Source organism: Eufriesea mexicana, unplaced genomic scaffold, assembly GCF_001483705.2.
Source record: "Eufriesea mexicana isolate 0111107269 unplaced genomic scaffold, ASM148370v2 scaffold2792, whole genome shotgun sequence".
Lineage (NCBI taxonomy): Eukaryota > Metazoa > Arthropoda > Insecta > Hymenoptera > Apidae > Eufriesea > Eufriesea mexicana.
The window spans coordinates 300,888-325,856 of NW_016910897.1; the positions used below are offsets into that span (position 1 = coordinate 300,888).

At 38.1% G+C, this 24,969-nt stretch overlaps 3 protein-coding genes across 5 annotated transcripts in view; all 3 read left to right on the forward strand.

Annotated features, from left to right (window-relative positions):
* Positions 1–152: 152 nt before the first annotated feature.
* Positions 153–5,254, forward strand: LOC108550513 (Death-associated APAF1-related killer). The gene is made up of 9 exons (XM_017904252.1): positions 153–340; positions 463–637; positions 1,002–1,139; positions 1,215–1,529; positions 1,605–1,840; positions 1,925–2,054; positions 2,151–4,172; positions 4,250–4,654; positions 4,739–5,254. The coding sequence occupies exons 1-9, from the start codon at positions 153–155 to the stop codon at positions 5,252–5,254; spliced, it is 4,125 nt and encodes a 1,374-aa protein (XP_017759741.1).
* Positions 5,255–8,032: 2,778 nt separating this feature from the next.
* LOC108550504 (mitochondrial pyruvate carrier 3) lies at positions 8,033–10,345 on the forward strand. The gene is made up of 4 exons (XM_017904242.1): positions 8,033–8,283; positions 8,895–8,935; positions 9,638–9,834; positions 10,001–10,345. Exons 1-4 carry the CDS (start codon positions 8,199–8,201, stop codon positions 10,053–10,055), a joined length of 378 nt encoding a protein of 125 aa, XP_017759731.1. The 5' UTR covers positions 8,033–8,198; the 3' UTR covers positions 10,056–10,345.
* Positions 10,346–11,307: 962 nt separating this feature from the next.
* Positions 11,308–24,969, forward strand: part of Sap47 (Synapse-associated protein 47kD) — a 98,232-nt gene continuing 84,570 nt past the window's right edge. For 2 of the 3 annotated variants that reach the window (XM_017904271.1, XM_017904273.1), the window contains exons 1-3: positions 11,308–11,606; positions 15,381–15,602; positions 16,395–16,477. In XM_017904271.1, the coding sequence (XP_017759760.1) occupies positions 11,476–11,606; positions 15,381–15,602; positions 16,395–16,477 (436 nt within the window). In that variant the 5' untranslated portion in view covers positions 11,308–11,475. The remainder of the gene's footprint in view (positions 11,607–15,380; positions 15,603–16,394; positions 16,478–24,969) is intronic. The other variant, XM_017904272.1, reaches the window with a different exon arrangement.

The window sequence follows — 24,969 nt, forward strand, 5'->3', positions numbered from 1 at the left end:
AAATGAATTTATTATTTATATTATAATTGAATTATTTATATTATAATTATAAATTTTAATATTAGAATATTTTATTTCCTTTTGTTTTTGTAGATAATTTAGTTATAAAGAAACACGTGTAATGTGGCAGGAGGTACATCAAGAGTATAAAGATGGATAAATTACATCAACATATTCTTAAAATGTTACGGAAGAGTATAGTGGCTGATTTGGATGTACATAATGGTATTATAAAGCCACTGCAATCGGAATACATATTAACAGATCAACATATAATAGAGATTGAACATGGTATTTCCAAACAAGAAAAAGCTGAAATTTTATTAGATATACTTCCAAGGTATAAATTATACGTGAAATTGATTTTACGTTTTTATAAAGGAATATTATTAAAATTTCATTTTGTTTGGCAACTGTTTCATTTAAATAGTGCAAATATAATTATCATTTTGCATTTTTTAGTCGTGGTCCATCTGCATTTGATACTTTTCGACAAGCTTTAAGACATCACTATGAATGGTTAAGCGAAGATATGGACAAACTTGAAGAAAGTGGAAAGTCTTTTAGCGATATAAAGTATGTGGGTACACCTACCCTTCCACCAATTGCACCATTGACAGTTGTAAGAGAACAAAAGGTATAATATATGAATGTTATTAAAATGTTGAAGATGTACAAATGTATACAGTTCAACTTATGCTTTATTAATTTAATAAATTGTTCAAAATAAGTGTATATACATATTTTATACAATGAATGTTCTTTATTGCCACATTTTTCATTTGTAATAAAATATATAAGAATGATTATGTTTTACATTGATATAAATAATGTACTATCAATTTTTATTGATAATTGTCATATTGCTACTTTGTATGCATGCTTATGGAAACCAACTGTGTAAGTTACAAAAATAAAAATTGTCACATATTTTATAATGCTACTTTTATTAATTATACATAATTCTTACATAAAGTCTGACTAATGGTTTTTGATTTTAGATGGAACAGTTACAAGATTATTTGAAAAAGTTAAAACCAAATGAATACATTGTGCTCCATGGTATGAAAGGTTTTGGTAAATCATGCTTAACAGCTAGTACATTAAAGGACATTAAATTTGTAAGAAATGTATTTTATGTAAGTTTTTATGATTAAACGAACGTAAGTAGATCTTTTATCATTAATTTAAATAATTCGTTATATTTTGCACAGAATGAAGTATATTGGATCAAGTTTGGATATAAGCGTCCAGTTGAGGAAGAAATAATAATTCAACTTAACAGATTATATCATCTTGTTAGAAATTTGGAGATACTATCAGACTCGTTAAAGTCAGCACCTTTAAAAGATTCATTAATCCATTTCTTACAAATCTACTTTAGTAGAGAAAAACATTCTCATGCTCTGTTAATTTTGGATGATGTTTGTGATAGTAAAATAATTGAAGAATTTGACTTTGAATGTAAAACATTAGTAATTACAGCTAATCTTGATGTTGTATTGGAGAAAAGACCTCGCGTGGTTCCGGTGAATTATTTTTTCTTTCTGTGTGTGTAACATTCTCATATTCAACAAGCATAGTTAAAGATTGTTTGTTTATAGATGAATGATGGATTTACTGAAGCAGAAACTTTAGGTCTTTTTGCTAAGGTGTTGGATACAAAAGTAGAAGATCTTCCACCAGAAGCAAAACGAATCCACGAGGAGTGTAAAGGAATGCCTTTATTAATTGCAATGTTTTCTGCTCAATTTGAGGAATTTAAACATGATATGAAATTACGTTCAGATAGATGGAAATATTACTTAGATTCATTAAGAAATAAGGATGAAAATAATCGGTAATATTCAAACATATAAAAGTCTATACATTTCTATAATTTCATGTTGATAATATTTCAAATAATGTTCTATGCGTTTTTCAGTGTAATTAAAAGATTTTGGGAAAAACAAGAAGCAATTTTTAATATGTGTATAGAACAGTTACCACTTGAAATGAGAAAACATTATGAAGAATTAGTCATTTTTAGAGAAGACGTTAACATAACACCGCAGGTAAAGCAGTATGACTTTTGCATCATTTAAATACTTCTATAGACTAAAAACATTTGAATTTATACATTATTGCTCTATTTTATATTAATTTTATAGACATTGGAAATTCTGTGGGAAGGTTGCCCATTTCAAGTTGAAGAAATGATGCTTGACTTATGCCATAAGTCACTTGCAGCTAAACAATGGAATGATGAATTGCACAGTTACATTTATGGTGTACATGATTTATTACTTTGCCATCTTCGAAAGAAATTTTCAAAAGATGAATTAATAGAAATGCATAAATCTTTGATTGAAAAATATCGTAAATACTGTAACGGTGATTTCTCGAAATTACCTGCAGATAATTACAGTTATTCGTATATTGGATATCACTTGGAGCAAGCAAAATTGTATGACGAATTCCCGAACATATATTTAAATTTCGATTTCGTTCAAGAAGCCATAGTACACAGTGGCTTAAATAACTTATTGATTGACTTAAACAATTATAAAGAATATATTACTAAAAATTATGACCCAGTATATGCAAAGCATTTTGCTGATTTGGAAAAATTTCTAGAAGAACATTCAAGTATTATAGCAGAACATAGGCGTAAAAAGTGTTTGGATATAGTACAAATTGCTATGAGTCATCCTTATCAAGGATATGTTAAAGACACTGCGATTGAACTTGCAAAAGAAAGGTCCAAATATTTGTATGTATTTCATGACAAAAAATTAGGACAGATGGATATACCATGGAGTGAAGAGATGTCAACAGAAATACATACATCATGCTTTACAAGTGATTCAAATCTAATTTTAATCGGAAACGAAACAGGTGAAATATTTTTATGGGATAGCATTTACAAAAGGCAACAGGTTTTTAGTGGACATGACAGGAATTCTCGTATAAAAAAGATTGTAATATCTAATGAAGGAGATTGTTTCTTGTCACTAGATGATCATGGTGTAGTAAAACTTTTTAGACTTTTCGATGATGAAAATTACGAAGAAAATAATATTGCAATATTAAGTCCAAGACAAAAACAATCTTTTTGGAGTGGAATTTTTACAAGTAAAATTCCACATGATGATAGTTCAGTAGTGTTTTCAGTTCCTGATGAAATTATATTGGACATGACATTTGCACATGATAATAGTTTTATTGCAGCCTGTACAAACAAAGGGTTAATAAGGATTTGGGATCGTCACGGAAATGTATTATCAGATTATGATCATAAGCCCCAGTCTAAGCTTACAAATATAACAGTTACAATGGGGAGTAAACTGCTCCATGTTATGGATGAAATGCACGGTGTTCTAATATCATATTGCAGATATGGCAAAGAATATCAATATATGTCACAGTACAACCCAGATTTACAGAAGAAAAAGATTATCTTTTTCCGCAGTGTGCCCGAGCATATGAATAATTCTTTATTCATTGTTACGGAAAAGAAAGCTATATATGTCAAATGGTTTAGATTAAGCAATAACCATATGCATAGTTACAATAAGCAAATAAGAGCAATCGTTGAAAATGAAAAAACTGTTTATGTTTGTGCCAGTTTAACTAATGATGGCCAGTATATAGTTTTGGCTGATTCTAGTGGTTTTATAAATATATGGAATGCTGATATTGGACTTCAACCAATAGCTACTTATAAAAGTCGTGTCTCTTCCTTGGACACGTATTGGTTAAAAGAAGAAGGATATCACATTATTTGTGGTAGTGAAAACCGATTACTTCATAAATGGAATCTTCCAGTAGAAGGAACTGGTACATTAATAAGAAAACCATTGTTTGATGCAGAAGTGCAGAATTTTGGTGGTGCTCCTGATACTATTATTACAGAAACGCTTTCAAACACTATCATTGCATTAGTTGGTGATGATAAAGTCGCAGAAACTGAACCAATCGATGGAAAAATAAATAATTTAATTCTTAGCACAGAGAAAATAATTTATGTTACTGATAAAGGCATTGTCAATATATTTAATATAAAAAGTAAAGAAAATATATGTATATTAAATTTTCCATCTGACGTGGAATTAGTGAAAATTTTAAATCTAAAAACGGATGTGGTCAGTAATGATATACTCGTTTGTAGAGGGACGGACGATAACTTAAGGGTATAATACAAAAATATTCATATGAGAGATTATAAAACTAACTCACCTTATCTTAATTTATATTTTATTTTTTATAGGTGTGGGAAAATATAGAACTAATATATTTAATACAAGATGCTGGATATGTCATTGCAATTCATAAGGTAGATCAAAAATGTGTAGTAACAGTAACTCGAAATGGTATAATAACAGTTTGGAATATCAATGGCAAAGATTGGTTACGGGTGGACAGAGTAACAGTTGGGAGTTCAGAGACAGTTAGTACTTTCAGTTGCTTAAGTTATCAAAGAAGTTTCTTAACTGTGTTAAATGAAAATGGTGATGTGGTTTTATATAAATTACAAAAAAATACAATATCAGTACCAGCATGTATTAAAATAACAGAATATTTTAGAAAAAAATATACCCATAAATTGACATGTTGTGAAATTTCACAAAATGAAAAATATTTAGCTATAGGTTTTGAAAATGGAGATATTTCTGTAAGTTTATCAAAATATTATAAATTATTTCATTAGTTACGTAATTAATGTGCCGCTAAACATTATAGTATTTTTAATTTTCAGATTATTGATACATCAGTACTAGAAGAGATACGTAAATTATGCTTTCATATAAGTTCCATTACCCAGCTATATTGGGCTCCATCTGTAATCGAAGTCCCAATTTTGCTTTCTGTAAGTTCTGATGAACTAGTTTGGTGGAATATTGCTTTAGCTCTATATGTGAACAAGCCAAAAAGGAGATCACGAATTGGAATGAATCGAAGCATTAGTATACCTTCTGTCGATAAAACAATAAATGTTCCCACTCATATGTCTACTAGTCAGAGCATAGATTCGTGTATCTACAGTTTCCAAGATCTGTTAGAAGGTAAAAATACCAAGAGTGATATAGATAAGCAAATTAAGTTTTGGAAATCCAAAGAGGGTAAGGATCCCAAACGACCAGCATTATTAGCTGTTGTCGAGTTACCTTCGAACTTTCTTACTAAAGTATGCATATCTACCGATTTTACAAAGTTTGTTACAGTTGATATATATGGGTCTATTAGTACTTTCACGTTATGTGGGTATAATTAACGACAATTATTTTAATTAAATATTCTTGTAAGCCAATTTTTAATTCTTATAGTAAGGATTCTCAGTTATAGTCCAGTGCATTGAATTTTATGGATGGTAGATATGGCTACTACATCAGAGTAAAGTATTTGACAAGTAAAGAAATAAGAATATGAACAAAACTAATGATTATGATTGCATTAAAATTCATGTGAATTTTTATACAATTTAATTGACTGATGCTCAAGACTATACATGAAAAACATGTACATTTCTTAATAGTATCCTAACACCACTGCCACTTGCATTTATCAAAAGATCATAAGATCTCTTATTTATACAATCACACAAAGAAACTCATAGTTCCCAGTTTTGACTGCATTTTTTACCATAAATTTTCACATAACATAGTTTCTAAACAGATTTTGAAAGTATTTACATACTTCAAGGCACTTGTATTTTTGAGAAATATTTTCAAGTGACTCAAGTTGATAAACATAATTTGTAAATTTGATTCTACTTATCTTTTTTGTACAAATGCTCTTTTTTATATATTTTATATCTCAATTCAATACATACGATACATACATATACCACTATATTGTTTATGCATAAGTATTATTGCAATATAAAATATATTTTAGTATTATATACAGTATCCTTGTAAATATCACTAATTTTGTTTTATTGGAAAAATTAGCCAAAAAATGAATCATTTTTAATGGTCAGAAGAATTTTATTATAAATGCAAATGAACGAGGTACTTAAGTTGCGTAATAAATTTAAAAATTTTATAACTAAAAAGTTTAATATCTTATATCTTTATGTCAATCTTGTTTTTGTCTAAAGAAAAAAATGTTTAAGTTCTAAATTTGTAAGTTATTGATATGGAAGATAATTCGATTTGTATTTCTGTTAAATAGTATGAAATTTTTTATATATATTTATGAAAATAAGTAACATTCACACTATTAAAAAGAAAAAGAAAAAAAAAAATAAAATCATTTAATTTAGCATTCAAGTAATAAAGTAAATATTAAGATTTATTCAAACTTTATAATTAGCGTTACAAATTCGACGTATATATTGTTAATGTTTTATGGAAAACTTCCATATCTTTGACTTTCGTTTGTTCATCGAACTATGAAGTCAATACTATTATATTTTCTACTATTACTTTATACTATGTGCCTTAAATGTACAATATCTATATTTAAAAGAAAATGAACGCTAGCGTTGAATGTTTAACGTATTTATGTATTTAAATTGTACATCTAGCAATCTATGGCACAGTTTCGTTTAAACAACGCATACATTTATTTTGCAAGCTATGCATGTTAAATATAAAGACAGGAAAAGTCTAAAATTTCAAGAAAAATAAATCGTTACATCGTAATTGATATGTAAAATCATACTTGATTTTTATACTGTATATTTTATCCGAGTGCTCTGATTCTTTTGAACTCGATGAACTCTTTCGATCTCATATGGTTCTAATTAAATGTTACAATGAGATAAATACTTCGAAATGTAATGAGCAAAAGAATAATGTATAAAAAGAAAGTTGTCAATGTTTTTGAATAGAATTATTTTACAAAAATTAAGAAAACTATACATCGAATAAATTACACGTGACACGTATTTAGTACGTGCAATAAAAAATAGTTATCTATATGCCGAAAGGTTTATCAATTTTGTGATATGAGAATACATACGACTAATGTATTCGTGTTAACTGTGGTGCAATTTATGAGAGATTGTAAACGATACTGCTGCTAACGAGTGGACCAATCATAATATTTGATGGGCCAAAACACAGTTTGCATTCTCTCTCGTTGAGCTCAATTTTTAATAGCATTTATTGTACTATTTGCCTTTTTCTTTCTTTTTTTTGCATTTTACTCGACGTTATAAAAAGTGTATACATTTTAATGTAAATAAAACTCTGTAAATACACATTCCCATTTTATTTCCACGAGATCAATGGACTGAAAACGGAATTGCGTTTGTAGAATGCTTTTTACCGCGTTGTGATGTATAACTACACGTGGTAAATATATTAATAGAATAGAATGACCATGCAACGTAAAACTTGGCACTCCACACAGTGTACAATTTTATACTCTAGGCCAATGTCGATTACTATATTTCATGGCATGTGTATTGATATTACATTGTCGGGGAATTCATTACATATTACAATAAGTTCATGCTGGTAAGACTAGAAACACAAGTGCAAATTCGTTTTCTTAATTAATAATATTCGTATACTCAGTAATACATAAATATTTATTAATAGAATTTCGTTAAATCTTGATAATTTTAGATGATACGATATACTTGTGCATACTGCAATCTTATCTGTAGATAAATAAATTTTAATCGCGATAATTTTATTAAAATGATTCGGTAAATATAAGTATATAAGGAATTTAATTTAATGATAAAATAGATAATTTTGTACGATTTTAAAGAATAATATAAATATTATACAGACTTTTATTATGATACATGTGTAATCAAAAACGGTTAAACACGAATTTTTATGATGTTCTTATTTTTGAGTATCGATTTTATCCGATAATTCTTGAAGGGTACTTCCACGCGCCAATAATCATGCAGTAATTATCACATCGCTATTATCCGTCATCATTAATCGATCAAAACGTCTATACGTTTAACATCCTAAATAATCTACAATGGTATGCGAACGTAACGACACACAACGCATACCGTAGCGCTTTAGGTCCCGGAAATTTGTGCGGGGAAAGGAAAGTACAGACTACCCATACCGCTAGCGCGACTACCAATCGTTGCACTTCGTGATATTCAGTCTTAGTGTGCGGATCGTCTTGCTGCTTGTCATTTCCATGTTCATTCATTAGATAGCAGATCATTAATTAATTAGTTCTTTAATTTTCCTTCTATTTTCAACGATTATTAGCGTGTGAACGCGTGAAACACAATGTCGGTCGTTTACAAAAGTACAATGAACGCGATTAGCAAGTTTGTGCCTGAGAAGTTCCAGCCACTGTGGAATCACCCAGCTGGTTAGTATATTATCGATGAGTATCCAGATTTCTCAAATAGTAACACGTGCGTACAACATATGCGCTCGTGTCACTGTGCAGCACGCATTCGGCCGAACGAACAAAAACTATGCTGTCGTAACGTCTTACGAACTTCAGGCATTTCTTACCTTTTACTTTTGCTGCTTTCTGTACTATACTACTATGAACCTGAATAGATTTGACCGTCGTTGACGTGTGTGCACATGTAAATCAATGTCACTGCGCGTCACACTGTCCTATATATTAACTCTGTTATTTTTATGTGCTTTTCCATCACATTTTCTCGTAAATTTTTGCAATGCCAACAAGTTCAAGGAGTTAGCGATAATGCATTGATATTCACTAAATAGCTAGTTTGTCGCAAGTACAATTTTTTGTAATTGGAATTTGAAACTTGCTCGAACGTGATTAAGTAACATGCGTACATTACGAAATACGATTCACGTGAATTCGGAGACACGACACAATCCTTATCGCTGTATCACGAATCATTTTTATTTCACATCTTTTTGGATTTTACATTAGTAATACATACCGTAACTATTAAAAGAAATGCGTAATAGCAGTATCGACCTATTTTCCCCTTTCAGGTCCGCAGACTATATTCTTCTGGGCACCAGCTTTTAAATGGGTCAGTAATATCTTTGAAGTTTTAACATGTTGAATGCTTTTGTTCAGTATACGTTTTCCAACAACGACATCGTTTCAAAAGACAAAAGATGTCAATTGTACTTCAAGAATTTAGTTACTAGATACGTATAAATCAAATAATGTAACTAATCAATTTTAACGCGAAACAATCTATACACGCATTGTGCATTGTTTGCTATTCGTTATATGTTATATAAATATTTCTGGACTTTGCTTTCACATGGACTCAATCCAAATACGACATTCATGCTCACGGTAACGTCTATTGCGAAAGACGGATATCGTTAGTGATGATCACCTTTAATAATTCCCTAGTGGTTCTATACTTGCACAATAAAATCGATAGTTTATCACTGATACCACTTTTTCAACATTATGCTAAAGAACAAGGAAACAAAATTATCGCACGTGATCGTAATCTAAAAAAATTGTAAATTTCAAAAATAAAAATTTCCTTAGGACGGAATCACACGCATGTAGATCTTATAATATATTGCGATCAATCTAGCTGAATCAGGTCAACCATTGAATGTAAACTATCTGAATGCGATCTGCATCGTTGACCCCTCTACATTAAGCGTCACTTTTATGACGAAGTGCTTGCCATTTTTCTTGCTTCTCCCCTATTCGTTCTTTGTAGCATATACCTTAACGACGTTAAATCGAAATTTGCAAATTACAGGGACTTGTAATAGCTGGCCTCGGTGATCTGCAGAGGCCAGCAAATCAAATCTCCATTAGCCAATCATCTGCCTTGGGCATTACCGGCTTGATCTGGACCAGGTATTCTTTAGCAATCACTCCGAAAAACTGGAGTCTGTTTAGCGTAAACCTCTTTGTCGCGATAACCGCCTTATATCAAGTTAGTCGGGGAATAATGTAAGTTATTTTATTACATATGTATTTACATTTGATACAAATTTTTTAACTGTATATTATTATTACTTATTAACCTCGTATAAAAACAAGCGAGAACATTTTATCTTTTTATTTTAACTGTGTTTCATTTGTATTTTGTGTCTTATAAAATTATGTCTTTTTTTAGGTATCAAAAGGAACAAGCATCCCTAAATGAAGCAGCTCCAGTAAAAGAAAAATAGCGATTATATGTAAATGATATACATTCCTAAGGACACAAATACTTAAATGTATATATTTAGAATATTAGGCACACTTTAATAACTTGCGGAATGTATCAAATCGTTACGCAAATTCGAACAAAAGTAATGCAAGCACATGGTTAAGGAAAGGACACAAGTTCATAATCAGCATTATGCATGAACTTTCAATAATTATAAATTTTTCATAGTATAATTGTAAATACTTTAATTGAAGCAACTGCACGTTATACGTATATAGTACAAATGCATCGACATAGGCAATCATGAAATACCAAAGACAAACAGTTGCAAAATACGAATATTGATATAAAAGAAAGTTCAAACGCTACCATTAATCGGAAAACTCGCAATATAAAAAATTCAAGCCGTTAACACGCAGAAAGTAGAAAACACCGATATGTTAAAATTTAAAAAACTCTGAAAGGGCACACCAGTAATATAAAATTCCTAAAAGTAATAGGAGAGGTTCGTGTTAAGCTGTGATATCGAACGTAAGGTGCTGTTCGAATCTTTATTCCATTAATAATGCATAAATTCTAAATCCAAAACTAAGTACAAATATATCAACAGAATACATAGAATATAATTTCAAAGTGTAGTACAACATTTGAATGCATGATATGTATTCTAAATTAAAATACCAAGCGATAGCACAGCACTCTGTAGTAATATAATAGATTTAGGTAACTTTGTTTGCGTACATATCTACCTCTAAGCAACAATGTACAATTTACTGGTTTTAACGATTCGCAACACTGATGCTGAATCACCCAAAGAAGTAGGAAATGTACAAATTGTATATCAAGTTCGATAATGTTGTAACTGCCTTGTATAGGTATAATAAAATAATATATTTTTTTAAAAACACTCTCAATGTCATTTTTATTGTGTCCAGTTTTTTTTTTTTTTTTTTTTGAGAAAATATATTATAATTCCTTTGTTTTTACGAAATACGTCGTTAGTTGCACTTTCGATTTAAAATATGGCGCCAAAAGTTATATTCCATCTATACTTAGTTGGTATCCCTAAAATGTCTAGGAATCTTTCGAGTTGAATAAAATGTCCATATGGCAATGTATAAATTATAACTTAGATCGTATACGTTATATTCGATGCTATGTACCGCGAAAATCGATGCGGCGTTGCTTCAATTCACTTCCGTTCGGGAGTAGTGGCGTTGTAGTCAAACGAACCATGATGCGCAGTATGAAATGCGCTGCCACACGTATAATACGCGCAGTTCGTGGTTGCGCGACCATTGAAACGGACAAGTTTCTACCGTCATTCGGTCCCGTAAGGGTTTCAGAAGCGTTGGTGTTAGCGTAGCGGATAGTAAGGAGGAGATTGAAATATCACGTACATATTCGAGAGTGAAGCAACTGCTGCATTGTAATTGAAAATGTTCACCGGTTTAACGAATCAGGTGTCTACATGGATGGGGAAGAAGGCGGAAGACGCCGGCACGGAACTGCCGGCTGATGAAAAGATTGCCGCAACTACCGAAGGAGAAGACGTAGATAGGAAAGATAGGTATCATTATTAACCTATACTATTGTTTTATTATCGAACGTCGTAACTCCTTTAGCATGAACTTTACCCACGATAACTCTGCATTTCGCAAAAGAAGCTAATCTATCGATAATACCCGTATCCTTCTCGTTCGCGTCACAGAAATGCGTATTGCGTTGCAAAATTCCATACTTGTCATCCGTTTTCGACAGAAGTCTCATAAGTCACGATTGAACGTCAAATGCACACACACTCTTTCTGCGCATCTGTGCGACGCGTTAAAAGTTTTAGATTCGATCTTGAATGCAGTTTTGAGATTAGATCGATAACATTCGTTCCTATGCTTATGTAAACTACTTACGCGACGGCGTTACGACGTTTCGTGAATCGAAATGAGGTTAACATACACTCGGAGTACTTTTGTACTTAACCTTTTTCGCCATACTTCGTATTATCGATAATTGGTGGATTTGTAGATAAAACTTTATCTCTATTCTTACAAAATTGCTCTGAGTAACTAAATAATATTGACGATAAATTTCTGGGCATTATTATTTCGATAGGTGAAATTGTATAATTTTATGTTATCGCAATTGAAAATTTAATTTCGTACGATGCATGTCGCCCAAAAATATTTCTCTTATTTTCTTTCGAACTACGAGAAAACGAGAATCCCCGTTCCTTGATTAATTCCATAATTCGGAGAAACTTTTCTTCGAAAGTACAGGTGCAGCATATTCGTATAACATTTCCATTCTACGAACCACGGTATTAAACGTTACAAGCGTTTAAATATTGCATCACGCCTCTCTCGCTTCCGTGAATTTCCAACGTTGCTACCTAGATATTTCATATTTTCCGTTCATGGGATCCAAGATGTTCGCCGGTTTGAATAGGCGTTATCGGGCAACTTTGTGCACGAAACAGGACGTTTATACGCCCATTGCCGAAAAGTTACGTCACGAGAAATGGATTTCGGAAATAGGATTCGGGCCATGGAACGCCATCGCGATACACCCGCTGTCACAAATTTCGTGACAGGTTCTCAGATGTGCGTTGACTCTCCGTCGATGCTTATTGCGCCCAAAATCAGTCCGCCATTAAACCGATCTCCTCAGCTAACCTAAAACCCGATTTTTAATTGACATAATTTATACATTGTTTTTTCGACTCTTTTTCTCTCTTACATAACCTATATCGTTATTAAACGTGTTTGCACGAAGTGTATCGCGATTTCTTACCACGTATAAAGGAATATTCTGAACAAGGCGAAATGGTTTCGTTCGCGTTGGCCGAGTGACTCACAATGGGAAGTCAGTCCCCTTTCTTCTCTCTACGCGGAGAATTCGATTTTTGTTTTTCACCTTTGCGCCGGCTCGTACAACCTCTTGCGCGTTACGAGAGTCGAGAGACCTTTTTACCTTTTTCCTTTTTTTCCTCTCTTTCCCAAAGAGTCACGGTTTCACTCGTTAATTTAATTCTCTTTATTCGACCGCGTCCGAGTATTTTTATTTATACGTATTTATACGACGCAAAAAAGCACAACGTCGGCAGACCCGCTGCTCTTCGAGCCAGATACGTTATCGAGCTGCTTTTTAATTCGAGCGCGCGCCTCATCTGCTACAAAAGACAAAAAATAAAAAAAGCAGAAAAAAAAAAGAAAAAAACGAGAAAAAGGAAAAGGAGAAGGGAAAGGGGGGAAAAACGAAATAGGATGAAACGTCGTAGTCGTGTAACCGAAACAATTTCCCTGGAGTACGTCGATCTACGGTGAAGGTGGCGCATAATTTAGTAATTCTCAGGTCAATTGCTCGGCTGATTCTATTCCGGTTATCTTCGGCCGTTGTCGGGATAAACATTCCGGCGTGCGCCGAATGAACGTCAGTTTCGTCAGGCGATGTAAAAGAATCTTCGTCGCGGAAATTCCACCCCGGGAAGGGGAAATTGTTTTCCCGTTAGACGGCCGAGGCAATGTTTTTTAAGAAGACGTCGTGCAGCGCTGTATGTACTATCCGTACGTGATTGAACGATGGAGTAGTCGAGGATTCGAGCGAGCTCCATTCGTGTACGAAGAAACAGCGATGTTTCCATAAAAGGGCGGGGAGGGGGGGCGGTCGTAATCTTTTATATAGGTCGCAATCGATACCACCGCAGTCACCCTCCCACGAAACTGTTAAATTTCGTATAATGGTAATGAGAGCGCGCAATTTTTTCTTCCTCCCACCCTTTTCATACCTATTTTTATTTCCTCTTTTCTCCCCCTCTTTTTTCATTTTTTTCCTTTTTCTCCTCCTTTTCTATTTTTTCTTCTCTTTGAGTGTTCAACCTCTCGGACGAGAGAAATCGTAAATTTTTCAATTTTTTCCACGATTGAGAGTTCGCGATTTTTTCTTTCTTCCACTCTTTTCATACTTATTTCTATTTCCTTTTTTCCTTGCTTTTTTAACTTTTTAATTCTTCAATCTTTTTTCCTTTTCTCTTTCCTTTCTTTTTTTTTTTTTTTTTGTTTTAATTTCTTAACTTGTCCAGCGATTAAATGATCGGTTGAACGCAGAGAAATCGTGGAGTCTCCAATTTTTCGTCGATCGTGAAACGTTAGTTACGATTACGTATTCGTTATTTCGGCGTTATCGCGAGTTACACCTACGAACGTCGCGGCGCGTGTATCATGGCGGGTAATTCAAATTACTCGTACCGGTTCGACGGGAATCTAATACCGGTTATTAACGAAGCACCGTTGCTCGTTATCGCGATATCGATACGCTTGGTGCGGGGGAACATTAATAATTTCCCTTTAACAAATACATATATAAAAATAAGAGCAAAAAATGTATACCAACTATGTCGATCGCGGAAGACAAATGTTCGAGAAATCGATATCGTTACCTTCGATAAAAGCTCGTCGGCTTTAATTAAGCCAGAAAACTTTGTCCTCGAAATTTTTATTATTCCATCTCTCTCTCTCTCTCTCTCTCTCTCTCTCTCTTTCTTTTTTTTCCGAGAGGCAGGAAAAGCGAAATGAAATTTCGTTCGATTGGCCACAGTTATAGCGCAGATAAATCGGTTACAGAAGCCATGGTACTTTTAAACGAGTTATAGTTGGCAACGATGTTTCGTTGTTGCCTCGCTCGGTCAGGTTGACCTGTTTTTCCTCGAAACATATTTACAGCGAATAGGCAGGAATCGGAGAGACACTTTGAAGTACGCTCTCCCATGTTGGTCCGTTTCCCACGAACGTTAGGTAACCAATCGCGACGAGGAAGTGTCCCGACTAGGCCGAGTAAACAGTGGAAACGAATGGTACCGGGTTCCCCGATCTGTAGGTTCGGCCATGTCGAGTTGGCCATGTTCTCACCTGTGATCGCCGAACACGGTAATTAGAGAGGTCCCGGCTAAACGGTGTTAACGTCTCTTAGTAACGCCAGACGTCGTATCCCTGCAACTTTTCCACTCGAGTTATCACACCACTCGCGGTTCAAACCTCGCCACGTTGGCTGATAAAAAGAGCAGAGCGAGAGAGGAAAACGCGAGGACTCGCTCGTGTAATTACCCGCTGTATAAACTCTCGCGAGAGTGAAAAAACATTTGTCCGCAACGATCTTCTGCTCTCCTTACCTTCTTTTCCGTGTATGATCGCACCGCGACTGTATCTCCAATGTTCTCGTATTCTTCTTCCCTTTTCCGGATGTTTCCTGTGTGACAGAAATCGTCAAAAATGGCTTTAAACGAGATCTTGGATCTTCGAGGATAGACATGCAGGGAGAGAAATGAAAAATGGTTCGCTGTGTGTTCTAGCCCGACCAAAGGTAGCAGCAAATTGGATATGCTGGTTGGCGTAAAATCCCAGATGACCGGCTGGTTCAGCGGAGGAATCCTGAGTCGTGGCATGACGCAGCCTGCCGAGGGTGAAGCACAGGCTGCTAAGACCGTGAACGGGGCCCAGGCCCAGGCCCAGGCCCAAGTGGCGCCGAGCACCGAGGGCACCGTCGAACAGACGAAAGACGACGATGCCAGCAGGTAAGGAATCCTCGAAGCTTTTATGCATGCCCTCTACGTAGAAAGTAGTTTCCATCACCTTGCTACTGTTACTCATTGTGCGTCGATTAGCTTCTAGGTGCCAAGAGGAATGAGTGTTTCGAAGAGCAGTTCACGAAATAGCGCGTAGGATGTGTGAAGAGTATGTACTAAACTCTTAACGTATGAGAAAATTGTATCGGACGAAAGAGAGACGATGTCCGTGAGCGACGTGCAATGTGTTAACCCTTTGCACTAGGCGATATTTTGTTACAGAAAAATAGTCATTCGAAGACTTTCTGTCATAAAGATACTTTTAAAACGGTAAATAAGGGATCGTATGCAAATTAAGACGTGGAATTATTTTACTTCGACATTCCACGCACCTTGAATAATTTTTAATTTGATACATTAATTAACAAGGATCTTTAGAATCTGATTAAATGGCAACTGAGGGTCGTCTCTCGAGTGCAAAGGGTTAAGCTTTTAGGATCCCTCGAGCAATGATCGAACTCGATATATGTTAATTATAAGGATTTACTAGCTTCAAAGGGTAAATAGTTTAATAGGTTAGAGGATATTTTTATTGTTATTAGAGCGATTCGTTCGATAAGGTTAGACAATTATAATTGAAAGTAAGGGTGGTGTCTTGTAGTATCAGAAGGGTTATGGGCATACACCTGCTATTCGTTGTACGTTTTATGTAGATGCTTTTCGAAAGTCATACTGTAAATTGCACGACAAAATGCGACCCGTTCATAATTTATTCACACGTTTTTCACGTCGTGTTTGCAGCGCAACTAGCGGAGCCGATAGTGGTCCCGTGAGCTTAGAAGGTTCTCCATCCGAGGACAAGGAGCAGCAGGCATTCGGCGGAGGTGAGTTATTGAAATGTTGTTCTGCCACTCGCTCGCCAGTATGAATGGCAACGGGATACCCGGTGAATTACTATGCGAAATACGTAAACGTTACGTAAGCCTCTGGCGAGCCGAGGCTACGGGATGTTGCGATAACTTACAGGTTTGATATTTAATGGAGGCCCCGGAACGACCCGGCGTAAATCATTTTTCACGGATATTTACTCTTACACGTTTACCTCGCGCATCGGTGAATCGTTTCAAGTTGCCGAGTGCTGAAAAACTGCGAAGGAAACTTTTAATTAGATCCGAGTTTGCCAAGATGAAAGAGTTCGAAGGACTCTGCGAGAGACTGACTTTAGAGTGACCAAGCGGTTCGCCCTGACAAGGAAAAAATTCCGTTTATTTCAATACGAGCATCTTTAACTTAATTTCAACTCGATTCCCGACTCGTGTATCAGAGTCAACGACATTCCAATACGAATCAACAATGGAGGAGCTGCGAGGTTTAAGCATTCGAGAGTCAAAAAATGCGGGACTGCGAAAATTCCGAAGTTTAAATCCCCGGAAGGTAAACCGACCGGTCAAAAAGGGAAAAGCCCGAGAGATATTCCCGATATTTTCCACATTTTCCACCGGGGGAATCTTCGTATCCTTCTCGGTGGTTGTGGCGTTCCGCGATCACGAGCGACATTCATCCGCGTGAGCGAGAAAGCTTCTAGCTTCGTGCATTTTCATGTACACGCTCGCAGAGGTGACTGTTCCTCGTATAACCGGGATGTGATTTTTCCAAACGGTCTGCGATATTTCGACGCGCATATTGAAACGCACAGTGGCTACGCGACCGAGTAAAAGATTCATCGCGATCTCTCGCCAGGTTGAACTTGCCTGATCAACCATGCAGCTCCTCGCCGATAAATTTTAACGATTCGATATCGTGGCCCCTATCGATGTAGCCAACTATTAAATTACCTCTCATAACCGATCTCCTTCCCTTCCTTTTCCTTTCTTTTCCTTTTCCGCTCCGTTTCCTCTAGACAGTGCCCGCCTTTCTTCTTTGTGTTCCTTCACTTTCGTTTCCCTTTCCGTGCCATCAACTTTGCCCATATTTCACCCCATACAACGGTGCAGTATCTCTCCCGGCTCGTATATTTAAGAGACAACTCCTTTCTCCTGGGAAGTACACGCCAGCGCGATTTTTCCCCGCTGGATGCGTAGAGATAACTCCGAATTTCTCGCGCGGAGATCTCATCGATAATGTTTCCACGCGGGCAACGTGGACCGGGCTAGCTTTCCTCCTCCCTCATTCCATCGGTGCATATTTCACAGTGGAGAACACTCGTACGAGTTTGTAGCGACCAACGTTCACGCTCTCGCCGATAGATGGCTTCCTACTCGAAGGAGGTTCGAGGACTTTCTCGCGAGTGCTTGGTGGACTCTCGATCTCGTATAAATAGAAGTTCCTATGCTAAGTGTATCTGATCTAAGACGGGGCCTTATAGAGAGGAAGTAGATTCGTGGGCCTTATCGACAACGGTCGAGAATTTCTAATTGGCCTTATAGAGAAGCTTTACTGACGAAGTCCATTAGTAGGCCCAGGACGAAATGCCATCCTCTTCCTTATGTTCTATCTGCTACATATCATAGCACAACGACCACAAGGGGATACCAATCGCCTAGTAATCGTAGTTTTTGGGACCACAAGAAATCATCGATAACTCCGTGGGGGCCCCCGCAAGTTCATTCGGGGACGAGTACGCACGATGAGAGTCGGAAGGAAAAGAGGGGAAAGGAGAAATCGCTACGTCCTTTGATTAGCATCGAGAGGAAAGCTCGATGAGCTTTTAACACTTAGAACTACCGATCTTTAACCACTTGCGGTGCAAAGAAATTCAAAGTTGCGCGTGTCAGAACAGTTGAATGCAAATCACTTCAGGCAGCGTTCGAGGGGTTCCAGAAGAGAATATAAAGACGCCATCAAATGATGATGAAGTGCAAGCAGAAACTGTGCCTCGGTAAAGAATTTTATTAACAGTTGACGTGCCATGCACGTTATTTTTCTTTCTGCAACAATCGCCTGACAACGTGTGTAACACGTCGCTGGTGTTCCGGTAACAGAAGCATCTCGACGTGCGTGGCACGTCTTTAAATCGCAAGTGGCTAATGGGTACCTAACTATACGTGCACAGATTATAGTAATTTCGGCGGTACGATGAATATGAGTAAACATATTGATTGTAACCCTTTTGTACGTTTGGTTCCTTTTATATATGTATAATTATATTTATATATATAACACTAGAACTACCGATCTTAGTAGGCATCTAACTATAACGCGCACAGATTATAGTTAATTTTAGCGATACGATGAATATGAGTGAATATATTGATTACAGTTCTTTCTCAGTATGAGTTGATACCAATTTTATTCTTAACCCTCTATGGGCCCGTGTAACTTCCAAGTTACATACTAATGTATGAGTATTTTATTAAATATTGCATTCAACGTTATCGTCTTCATCACTCCAGTTCGCGATTTTTCTTTCGATATATTTATAATTATTTTTTGCAATACCTCCCGTGGGTCTATTTTTAAAAATTCTAATTCTTTTTCATTTACCGGTTATTCAATCATGATAGGTTAGGTCCTCTATGGCCCCCTATGACTTTTTCCCCACAAGATGGCGTGAAAAATTTTGTCTATCTATTGCACATTATCTGGACACAATAGTACAAACGTTGTTAATTCAAACTTTCAATCGGAATTCGTTATAATAAAATTATCAAAACTGCTGAACTTATTGGCTGATATTTATTGATTTTAAGTTACATACAATTCTTACGTTATTTTTCTTTCTGCAACAATCGCCTGACAACGTGTGTAACACGTCGCTGGTGTTCCGGTAACAGAAGCATCTCGACGTGCGTGGCACGTCTTTAAATCGCAAGTGGCTAATGGGTACCTAACTATACGTGCACAGATTATAGTAATTTCGGCGGTACGATGAATATGAGTAAACATATTGATTGTAACCCTTTTGTACGTTTGGTTCCTTTTATATATGTATAATTATATTTATATATATAACACTAGAACTACCGATCTTAGTGGGCACCTAACTATAACGCGCACAGATTATAGTTAATTTTAGCGATACGATGAATATGAGCGAATATATTGATTACAGTTCTTTCTCAGTATGAGTTGATACCAATTTTATTCTTAACCCTCTATGGGCCCGTGTAACTTCTAATGAACTTTCTAATGTATGAGTTTTTTATTAAATATTGCATTCAACGTTATCGTCTTCATCACTCCAGTTCGCGATTTTTCTTTCGATATATTTATAATTATTTTTTGCAATACCTCCCGTGGGTCCATTTTTAAAAATTCTAATTCTTTTTCATTTACCGGTTATTCAATCATGATAGGTTAGGTCCTCTATGGCCCCCTATGACCTTTTTTCCACAAGATGGCGTGGAAAATTATCTTGTCTATCTGTTGCACATTATCTGGACACAATAGTACAAACGTTGTTAATTCAAACTTTCAATCGGAATTCGTTATAATAAAATTATCAAAACTGCTGAACTTATTGGCTGATATTTATTGATTTTAAGTTACATACAATTCTTGTAGTCAAGGAAAATATATATTCGGTCTATAGAGATTTAAAGCAGGTGTTTGTGTTCGATGATTGCAAAAAGGAAAATTCTGGGACCAGTCATTCTGACTGGGCCTGATGGTTTTAGTGTTCACCGAGTTTTGGGTCTCGCGATATTTTTCACCGCGAAATACGGGGTACGGGTACGGGATAAGGCAGATCGATGATTGGATGCGATTTATCGTCCACTCGCGTAATCTGTTCGCGATCGATCGTGAGATCGACGGTTCCTCGAAACAGTACGTTTAATTTGGATGGAATTAATTTGTTTGTTTCCGGGACACGAACCGGCCCGAGGTGTCAGTCGTGGATGAACGAACTTCTTTCTATTCCGTTAAGCATCTGCTGCGTTTCGAGTAAATAACGGAACGAAATAAAGGGGGAAGAAGGGAAAAGGAGGTAAAAATATCGAGGCTTATCTTCGCGTTACTCGACATCCGCGATTCCTCGTAAAAAGCGGTACACAATTTACGTAACAGTTATTTGCACGTGCATACAATGGCTTTGTTTGCTACTTTGGAACGAAAATATCGCGTCGTTGATGAAAATCTCGACATAATGCGCTTCGCGTCATTGTTATCGCGTTGAAATATTTAAAGGCCATTGTCGCGCGGCCAACGCCGTTTCCATGTGTCGTTTCATATCGAATCGAAACTTTAATCTGCCACTGTGCCGCGCGTCCAACTGCCCGTTGACACGTACCTTCAATTGCCGATTCATCGGCTTTGATTTCGCGTTGCTGCCGATCGTATTATACGTTCTACCGCGTACTGCCAGCCCGTCATACGCGCGGCGTATTTCGCTGATTGATTCGAGATGCTTGGAAACAATTCGTGCGAATGATTGTCCGATCCTTCTTTACTGGTCACAACGAGTTTTGCGTGATATCTGATTATCTTCACGAGCAAACGCGCAATTCTTATTGCGCAATCCGTGTTCTCCAGACCTTATCCAAACACCCGTTCGTCATTGCACTTGACATCCATTGCGACGATTACAGAGAAAGTCGAAATGCTAGGTTACAAAATTTAACGCGATTGTGAACAAATTTATTTATTTATTTATTTAATCATAATTTACGGGTAGTAGAACCCATTAGCGTGTAAAGAAAATATGAAAAATATATCGGTTTGTTAAAGAGAGAGAGAATATAGGTTATGTATGGTACAAATGCCGATATAGCCGATATAAACAATTTGCTTAGAGATTTAACACGTTGAGTGCGGCGCCGATTTTGCTATATTTTCCGCTCAGGCGGCAGCTAGCGAGCACTCGATGCCGAGCGCTCAAGTATACCGAAGGGTACGAGCAGAAGATTACTTTGTTTCATTTTGTCGTTTGGACTGCGAGAATGGTACAGCCAGTGCACAAATATACAAATTATAAACAGAAGATAATGGGATGGGGAATGCCAGAAAGGCAAAAAGGCGATCGCCAAGAAACGATCAGTCGAAAAAAGCCACGCAAGTGTAAAGATTTACTTTAGCAGAGGGAATTAAATTTTTACGATATATTAATTGTCATTGATAATTTAACCCTTGACAATGCCAGTCTTACGCATCGATGATGATGAAACGAAAAATTCGCTGTCAGTCCCTAGAATGCACACCGTTCAAACGAAAAGTCTACTGTCAGTCCCTAGGGACTGACGTAGCACTCAACGTGTTAATTAATCCTTTGCACTGAAGAGGCGCCCTTTGATAAAATTTCCAAGATCGATATTAAGACGTGCCACGCACGTCGCTATGTTTCTGTCGCAGAATCGCCAACGACGTGGTGTACACGTCGTCAGGCAATTGTCACGGAAACATTGGACGTGGTTAACACTAGATTTACGAAACTAGTCAATTTGACGGACGGGTCGCTCCAATTATACGACGGTAACAGATTTAGTTAACTTATATAAAATTATCTTAAATTAAACTAATCGTTAAAAATAGAACAGACACGTGGTTTCCTTTACCTGTAAATTTGACAAGTGACCATAGAAATAGGTATACAGATGGCGTCCGTAGACCCAGTGTTAATCAGAGAAATTGTTACACGGTTACCGATAACGACAATCGTCTCCGAGATAGTAGAAACTCGCTATTTATCGTAAACGAGATCGACTGAAAATTTCGTTTATATAAACCATTTTGCTTATTTTCGGGACCCGAATTAGCCTCTCGAAGCAGATCCCCGGTGAAGATGAAAACGTGCTATACGTGTATATACGCGTATTACATTGGAAAATTCTGCCACGTTGTGCAGAATCTTGTCAGAGCCGGCTATTTTCGCGCATAACGAAGTTACAGGGCGCTGGGAACGCGCGGAGAAATTTTCCCGGAGGACGGTATCGACCGTGCACCCTTATCTCCTGGACCTATCCGTATCTCCGCGATTCCAGCGTATCGGTGGCCGCGGAACTTGGGAATTGCACTTGCATTGTTCCAAGGCACTTCGCCGGGATGCTCCATCCTCGACCGCAGGCTCGTTGCGACATAATTCTTTCTTCCTTTCGTGTCCCCGTATCGTCCGAGTGAATTTGCATAAGAACGACAGCGACCTTATCTCGCGCGTTACTCCAAATCTTCCTCTCCCCTCTCTTGCCTTCTTTCTCCTCGTGTATACCGAGATACGGTTTTCTCGATTTTCGAAGGTAACCGCGGTTAGATAATCGCTCGTCCTCGGATGACACTGCGTTTTCCCGATATTAGATTCCGACCGGGGGTGGACGAGGGGTAGACGGGGGGTAGACGGGGTTACAAAGTCGGACCCAAAGCCCAGTGCTCTTTTTCAGCACTTTCAGTGTTTCAAAAGCGATCGGTTTGAAGCGCGGTTTCGCAGGCAAAACGGTCGGTGGAAAAATCAAACGCGATTTCGAAGCGTTGCTCGCATCGCTCGAGGCGTGCCCGCGGACGCGCGTTTCCACGCCGAGCATTTATACAAGCGTTCGCTGTGTTATCTAGATTTCACCCCCGAACGCCGAGCTGAACGTCGAGCGGGGAACATCGATTCGTCGCAACGCGGGGATACTTGATATTAACCTCTCGGCGACGCTCGTTTCCTCGTGGTTCCGACTCGTTTGTAGTCGCGTGACCCCCGGGACACCTCGAGCGAGCAAACGTACGCGGAGAGTAGGTCGTGGTGGCAAAGAGTCGACGGTCGTTTTCGAGCAACGAAAAGGTCTGTTCTTTTTCCCTCTTCCCTGGTCTCTCCTCCTTCAGCCTGTGCGGGGAGCGGAGACTTTTGAACGTTAGTAGGGCGTATTTAATCAGCCCGGGGACGAAGCACAGGAAGGCCGGCGCGGTTACGTGGTCGTGGAAGTTGTCGAAGTTGCCAAGTCCGTGGAGCGACACCTGTCCCGGGATATATGGTTGGGCCGGTCGAACGGGACGCGTCGCTTCCGGTCGCGCAGACCTCGGTCGTGGGGACGCGATGGACTGGAAACAATCTCCCTAACGTGATTAGCCCTCGAAGAGGAGCGGAAACTTGGCCGCGGAAACGAAACAACCGTTGCATAATGCTGTTGCCGGGGCATCCTCGCGGCGAGCCAGCTCGTTCCCGGGCGAGGAAATAAAGCACGTTCTCGGATACAATTGAGAAGTTACTTACGGCGTCGCGGAGAACTTTCTTTGGCCCGGGCGGCGAACCGGGGCGAAAGGAAGCGGGCGAAGCGGGGGGAAAGAAGGAAACGCGGAAGGACGGAAAAATGGGAAAGAAAATCGGCGGACCGCGAAGGAGCAGCGAGGAGAGAGATTCGAGGACGGGGCGAGACAGGGTGGCGCGACTGGCGAGATTGAATTTCGAGGGAAGCAAGGGTTGGAAAGAGTACGCGCTTTTTATAAGGGATTATAATCGTTAAGTCCCCGTAATATTCAAGGATGGCGTATTTGTACGCGAATCGAGCGAGGATTAACGGGGAGCGTAACTCGAGCGAAAAAGCCTCTAAAAGGCAGGGAGACCGGCGCGAAAGGGGTGGCGAAACAGAAACAGGGTCTCGCGGAGGGTTAACAGATTCGCCCTTGGCCTGGGGCTGGAGCACCCAGATTCGTCGCCGGACACCGTCGATCCCTGATAGAACGTCGGGACGAGCGTAACACAGACAGACGAAACTCCAGATTTCGTGGCTTTTCTCTCTTCGGGTCCCCGGTGGCTGCTGCGTACGTATAACTCGCGATGACTGTCCCTGCTGGCGTGTGGGCGAGCGACGATGAGTGGGTGGGTCTCGGGGTTCCCTGCGAAGCGTTCGCCACGAATTTGCCCGAATATAGCCAGACCCAGTCAGCAAGTAGACGTCCTTCGCGGCGAGGGTTGGACCCCATCTTCGTCGATCAATACGACCGTCCGAGCGACTCTTCTCCCCGAAATCACCGGCCACGACGTTCGCATGACGGAAGACGGTGTTGCTGCCGGAAGTCTTGGTCCCGTTTCCCGTTACTACCCCCTTTGGCTCCACCCCTTGCTTCGCTCGTTTCCTGTCCGCGTCCGTCGTGATTGATTTCTCGAAAGCAGGATTCTGGTTCGCGGGGGAAATTATTTTTTCGCGGTACACATCGCGTCTAACGCTGGCACGAATACGTAAAATTTGGCATTCGACGCCAGTGAGCAGTGACGGACGAAGCGACGCTCGGTCCCCGGTCAAGACGAGAGGGTAAGAGAAAAAGAGGAATCTGGAAAACGCATTCGCAAATGCCGGAATCTCTGAAAAGCCTGCTCGTATACCAACACCGTAACGAAGGCCAAAGGAGAAAAGCTCGGTAAGCCCCTGGGAGCTTAGTTCGAACGGCGGCGATTTCTCTGCCGGTCGACATTGCTTTCTCGAGATTTTTCGCCGGATTTAACAGCAGCGAAAACGCGACAAAC

Excerpts from the sequence above, each read along its gene's own strand:
- LOC108550513 (XM_017904252.1), top strand. The coding sequence starts at position 153 with ATGGATAAATTACATCAACATATTCTTAAAATGTTACGGAAGAGTATA. Across the intron at positions 341-462 it reads TTATTAGATATACTTCCAAG|TCGTGGTCCATCTGCATTTG; the intron begins GTATAAATTATA and ends TGCATTTTTTAG. Across the intron at positions 4,655-4,738 it reads TTGAAAATGGAGATATTTCT|ATTATTGATACATCAGTACT; the intron begins GTAAGTTTATCA and ends TTTAATTTTCAG.
- LOC108550504 (XM_017904242.1), top strand. The coding sequence starts at position 8,199 with ATGTCGGTCGTTTACAAAAGTACAATGAACGCGATTAGCAAGTTTGTG. Across the intron at positions 8,284-8,894 it reads ACTGTGGAATCACCCAGCTG|GTCCGCAGACTATATTCTTC; the intron begins GTTAGTATATTA and ends TTCCCCTTTCAG. Across the intron at positions 9,835-10,000 it reads CAAGTTAGTCGGGGAATAAT|GTATCAAAAGGAACAAGCAT; the intron begins GTAAGTTATTTT and ends GTCTTTTTTTAG.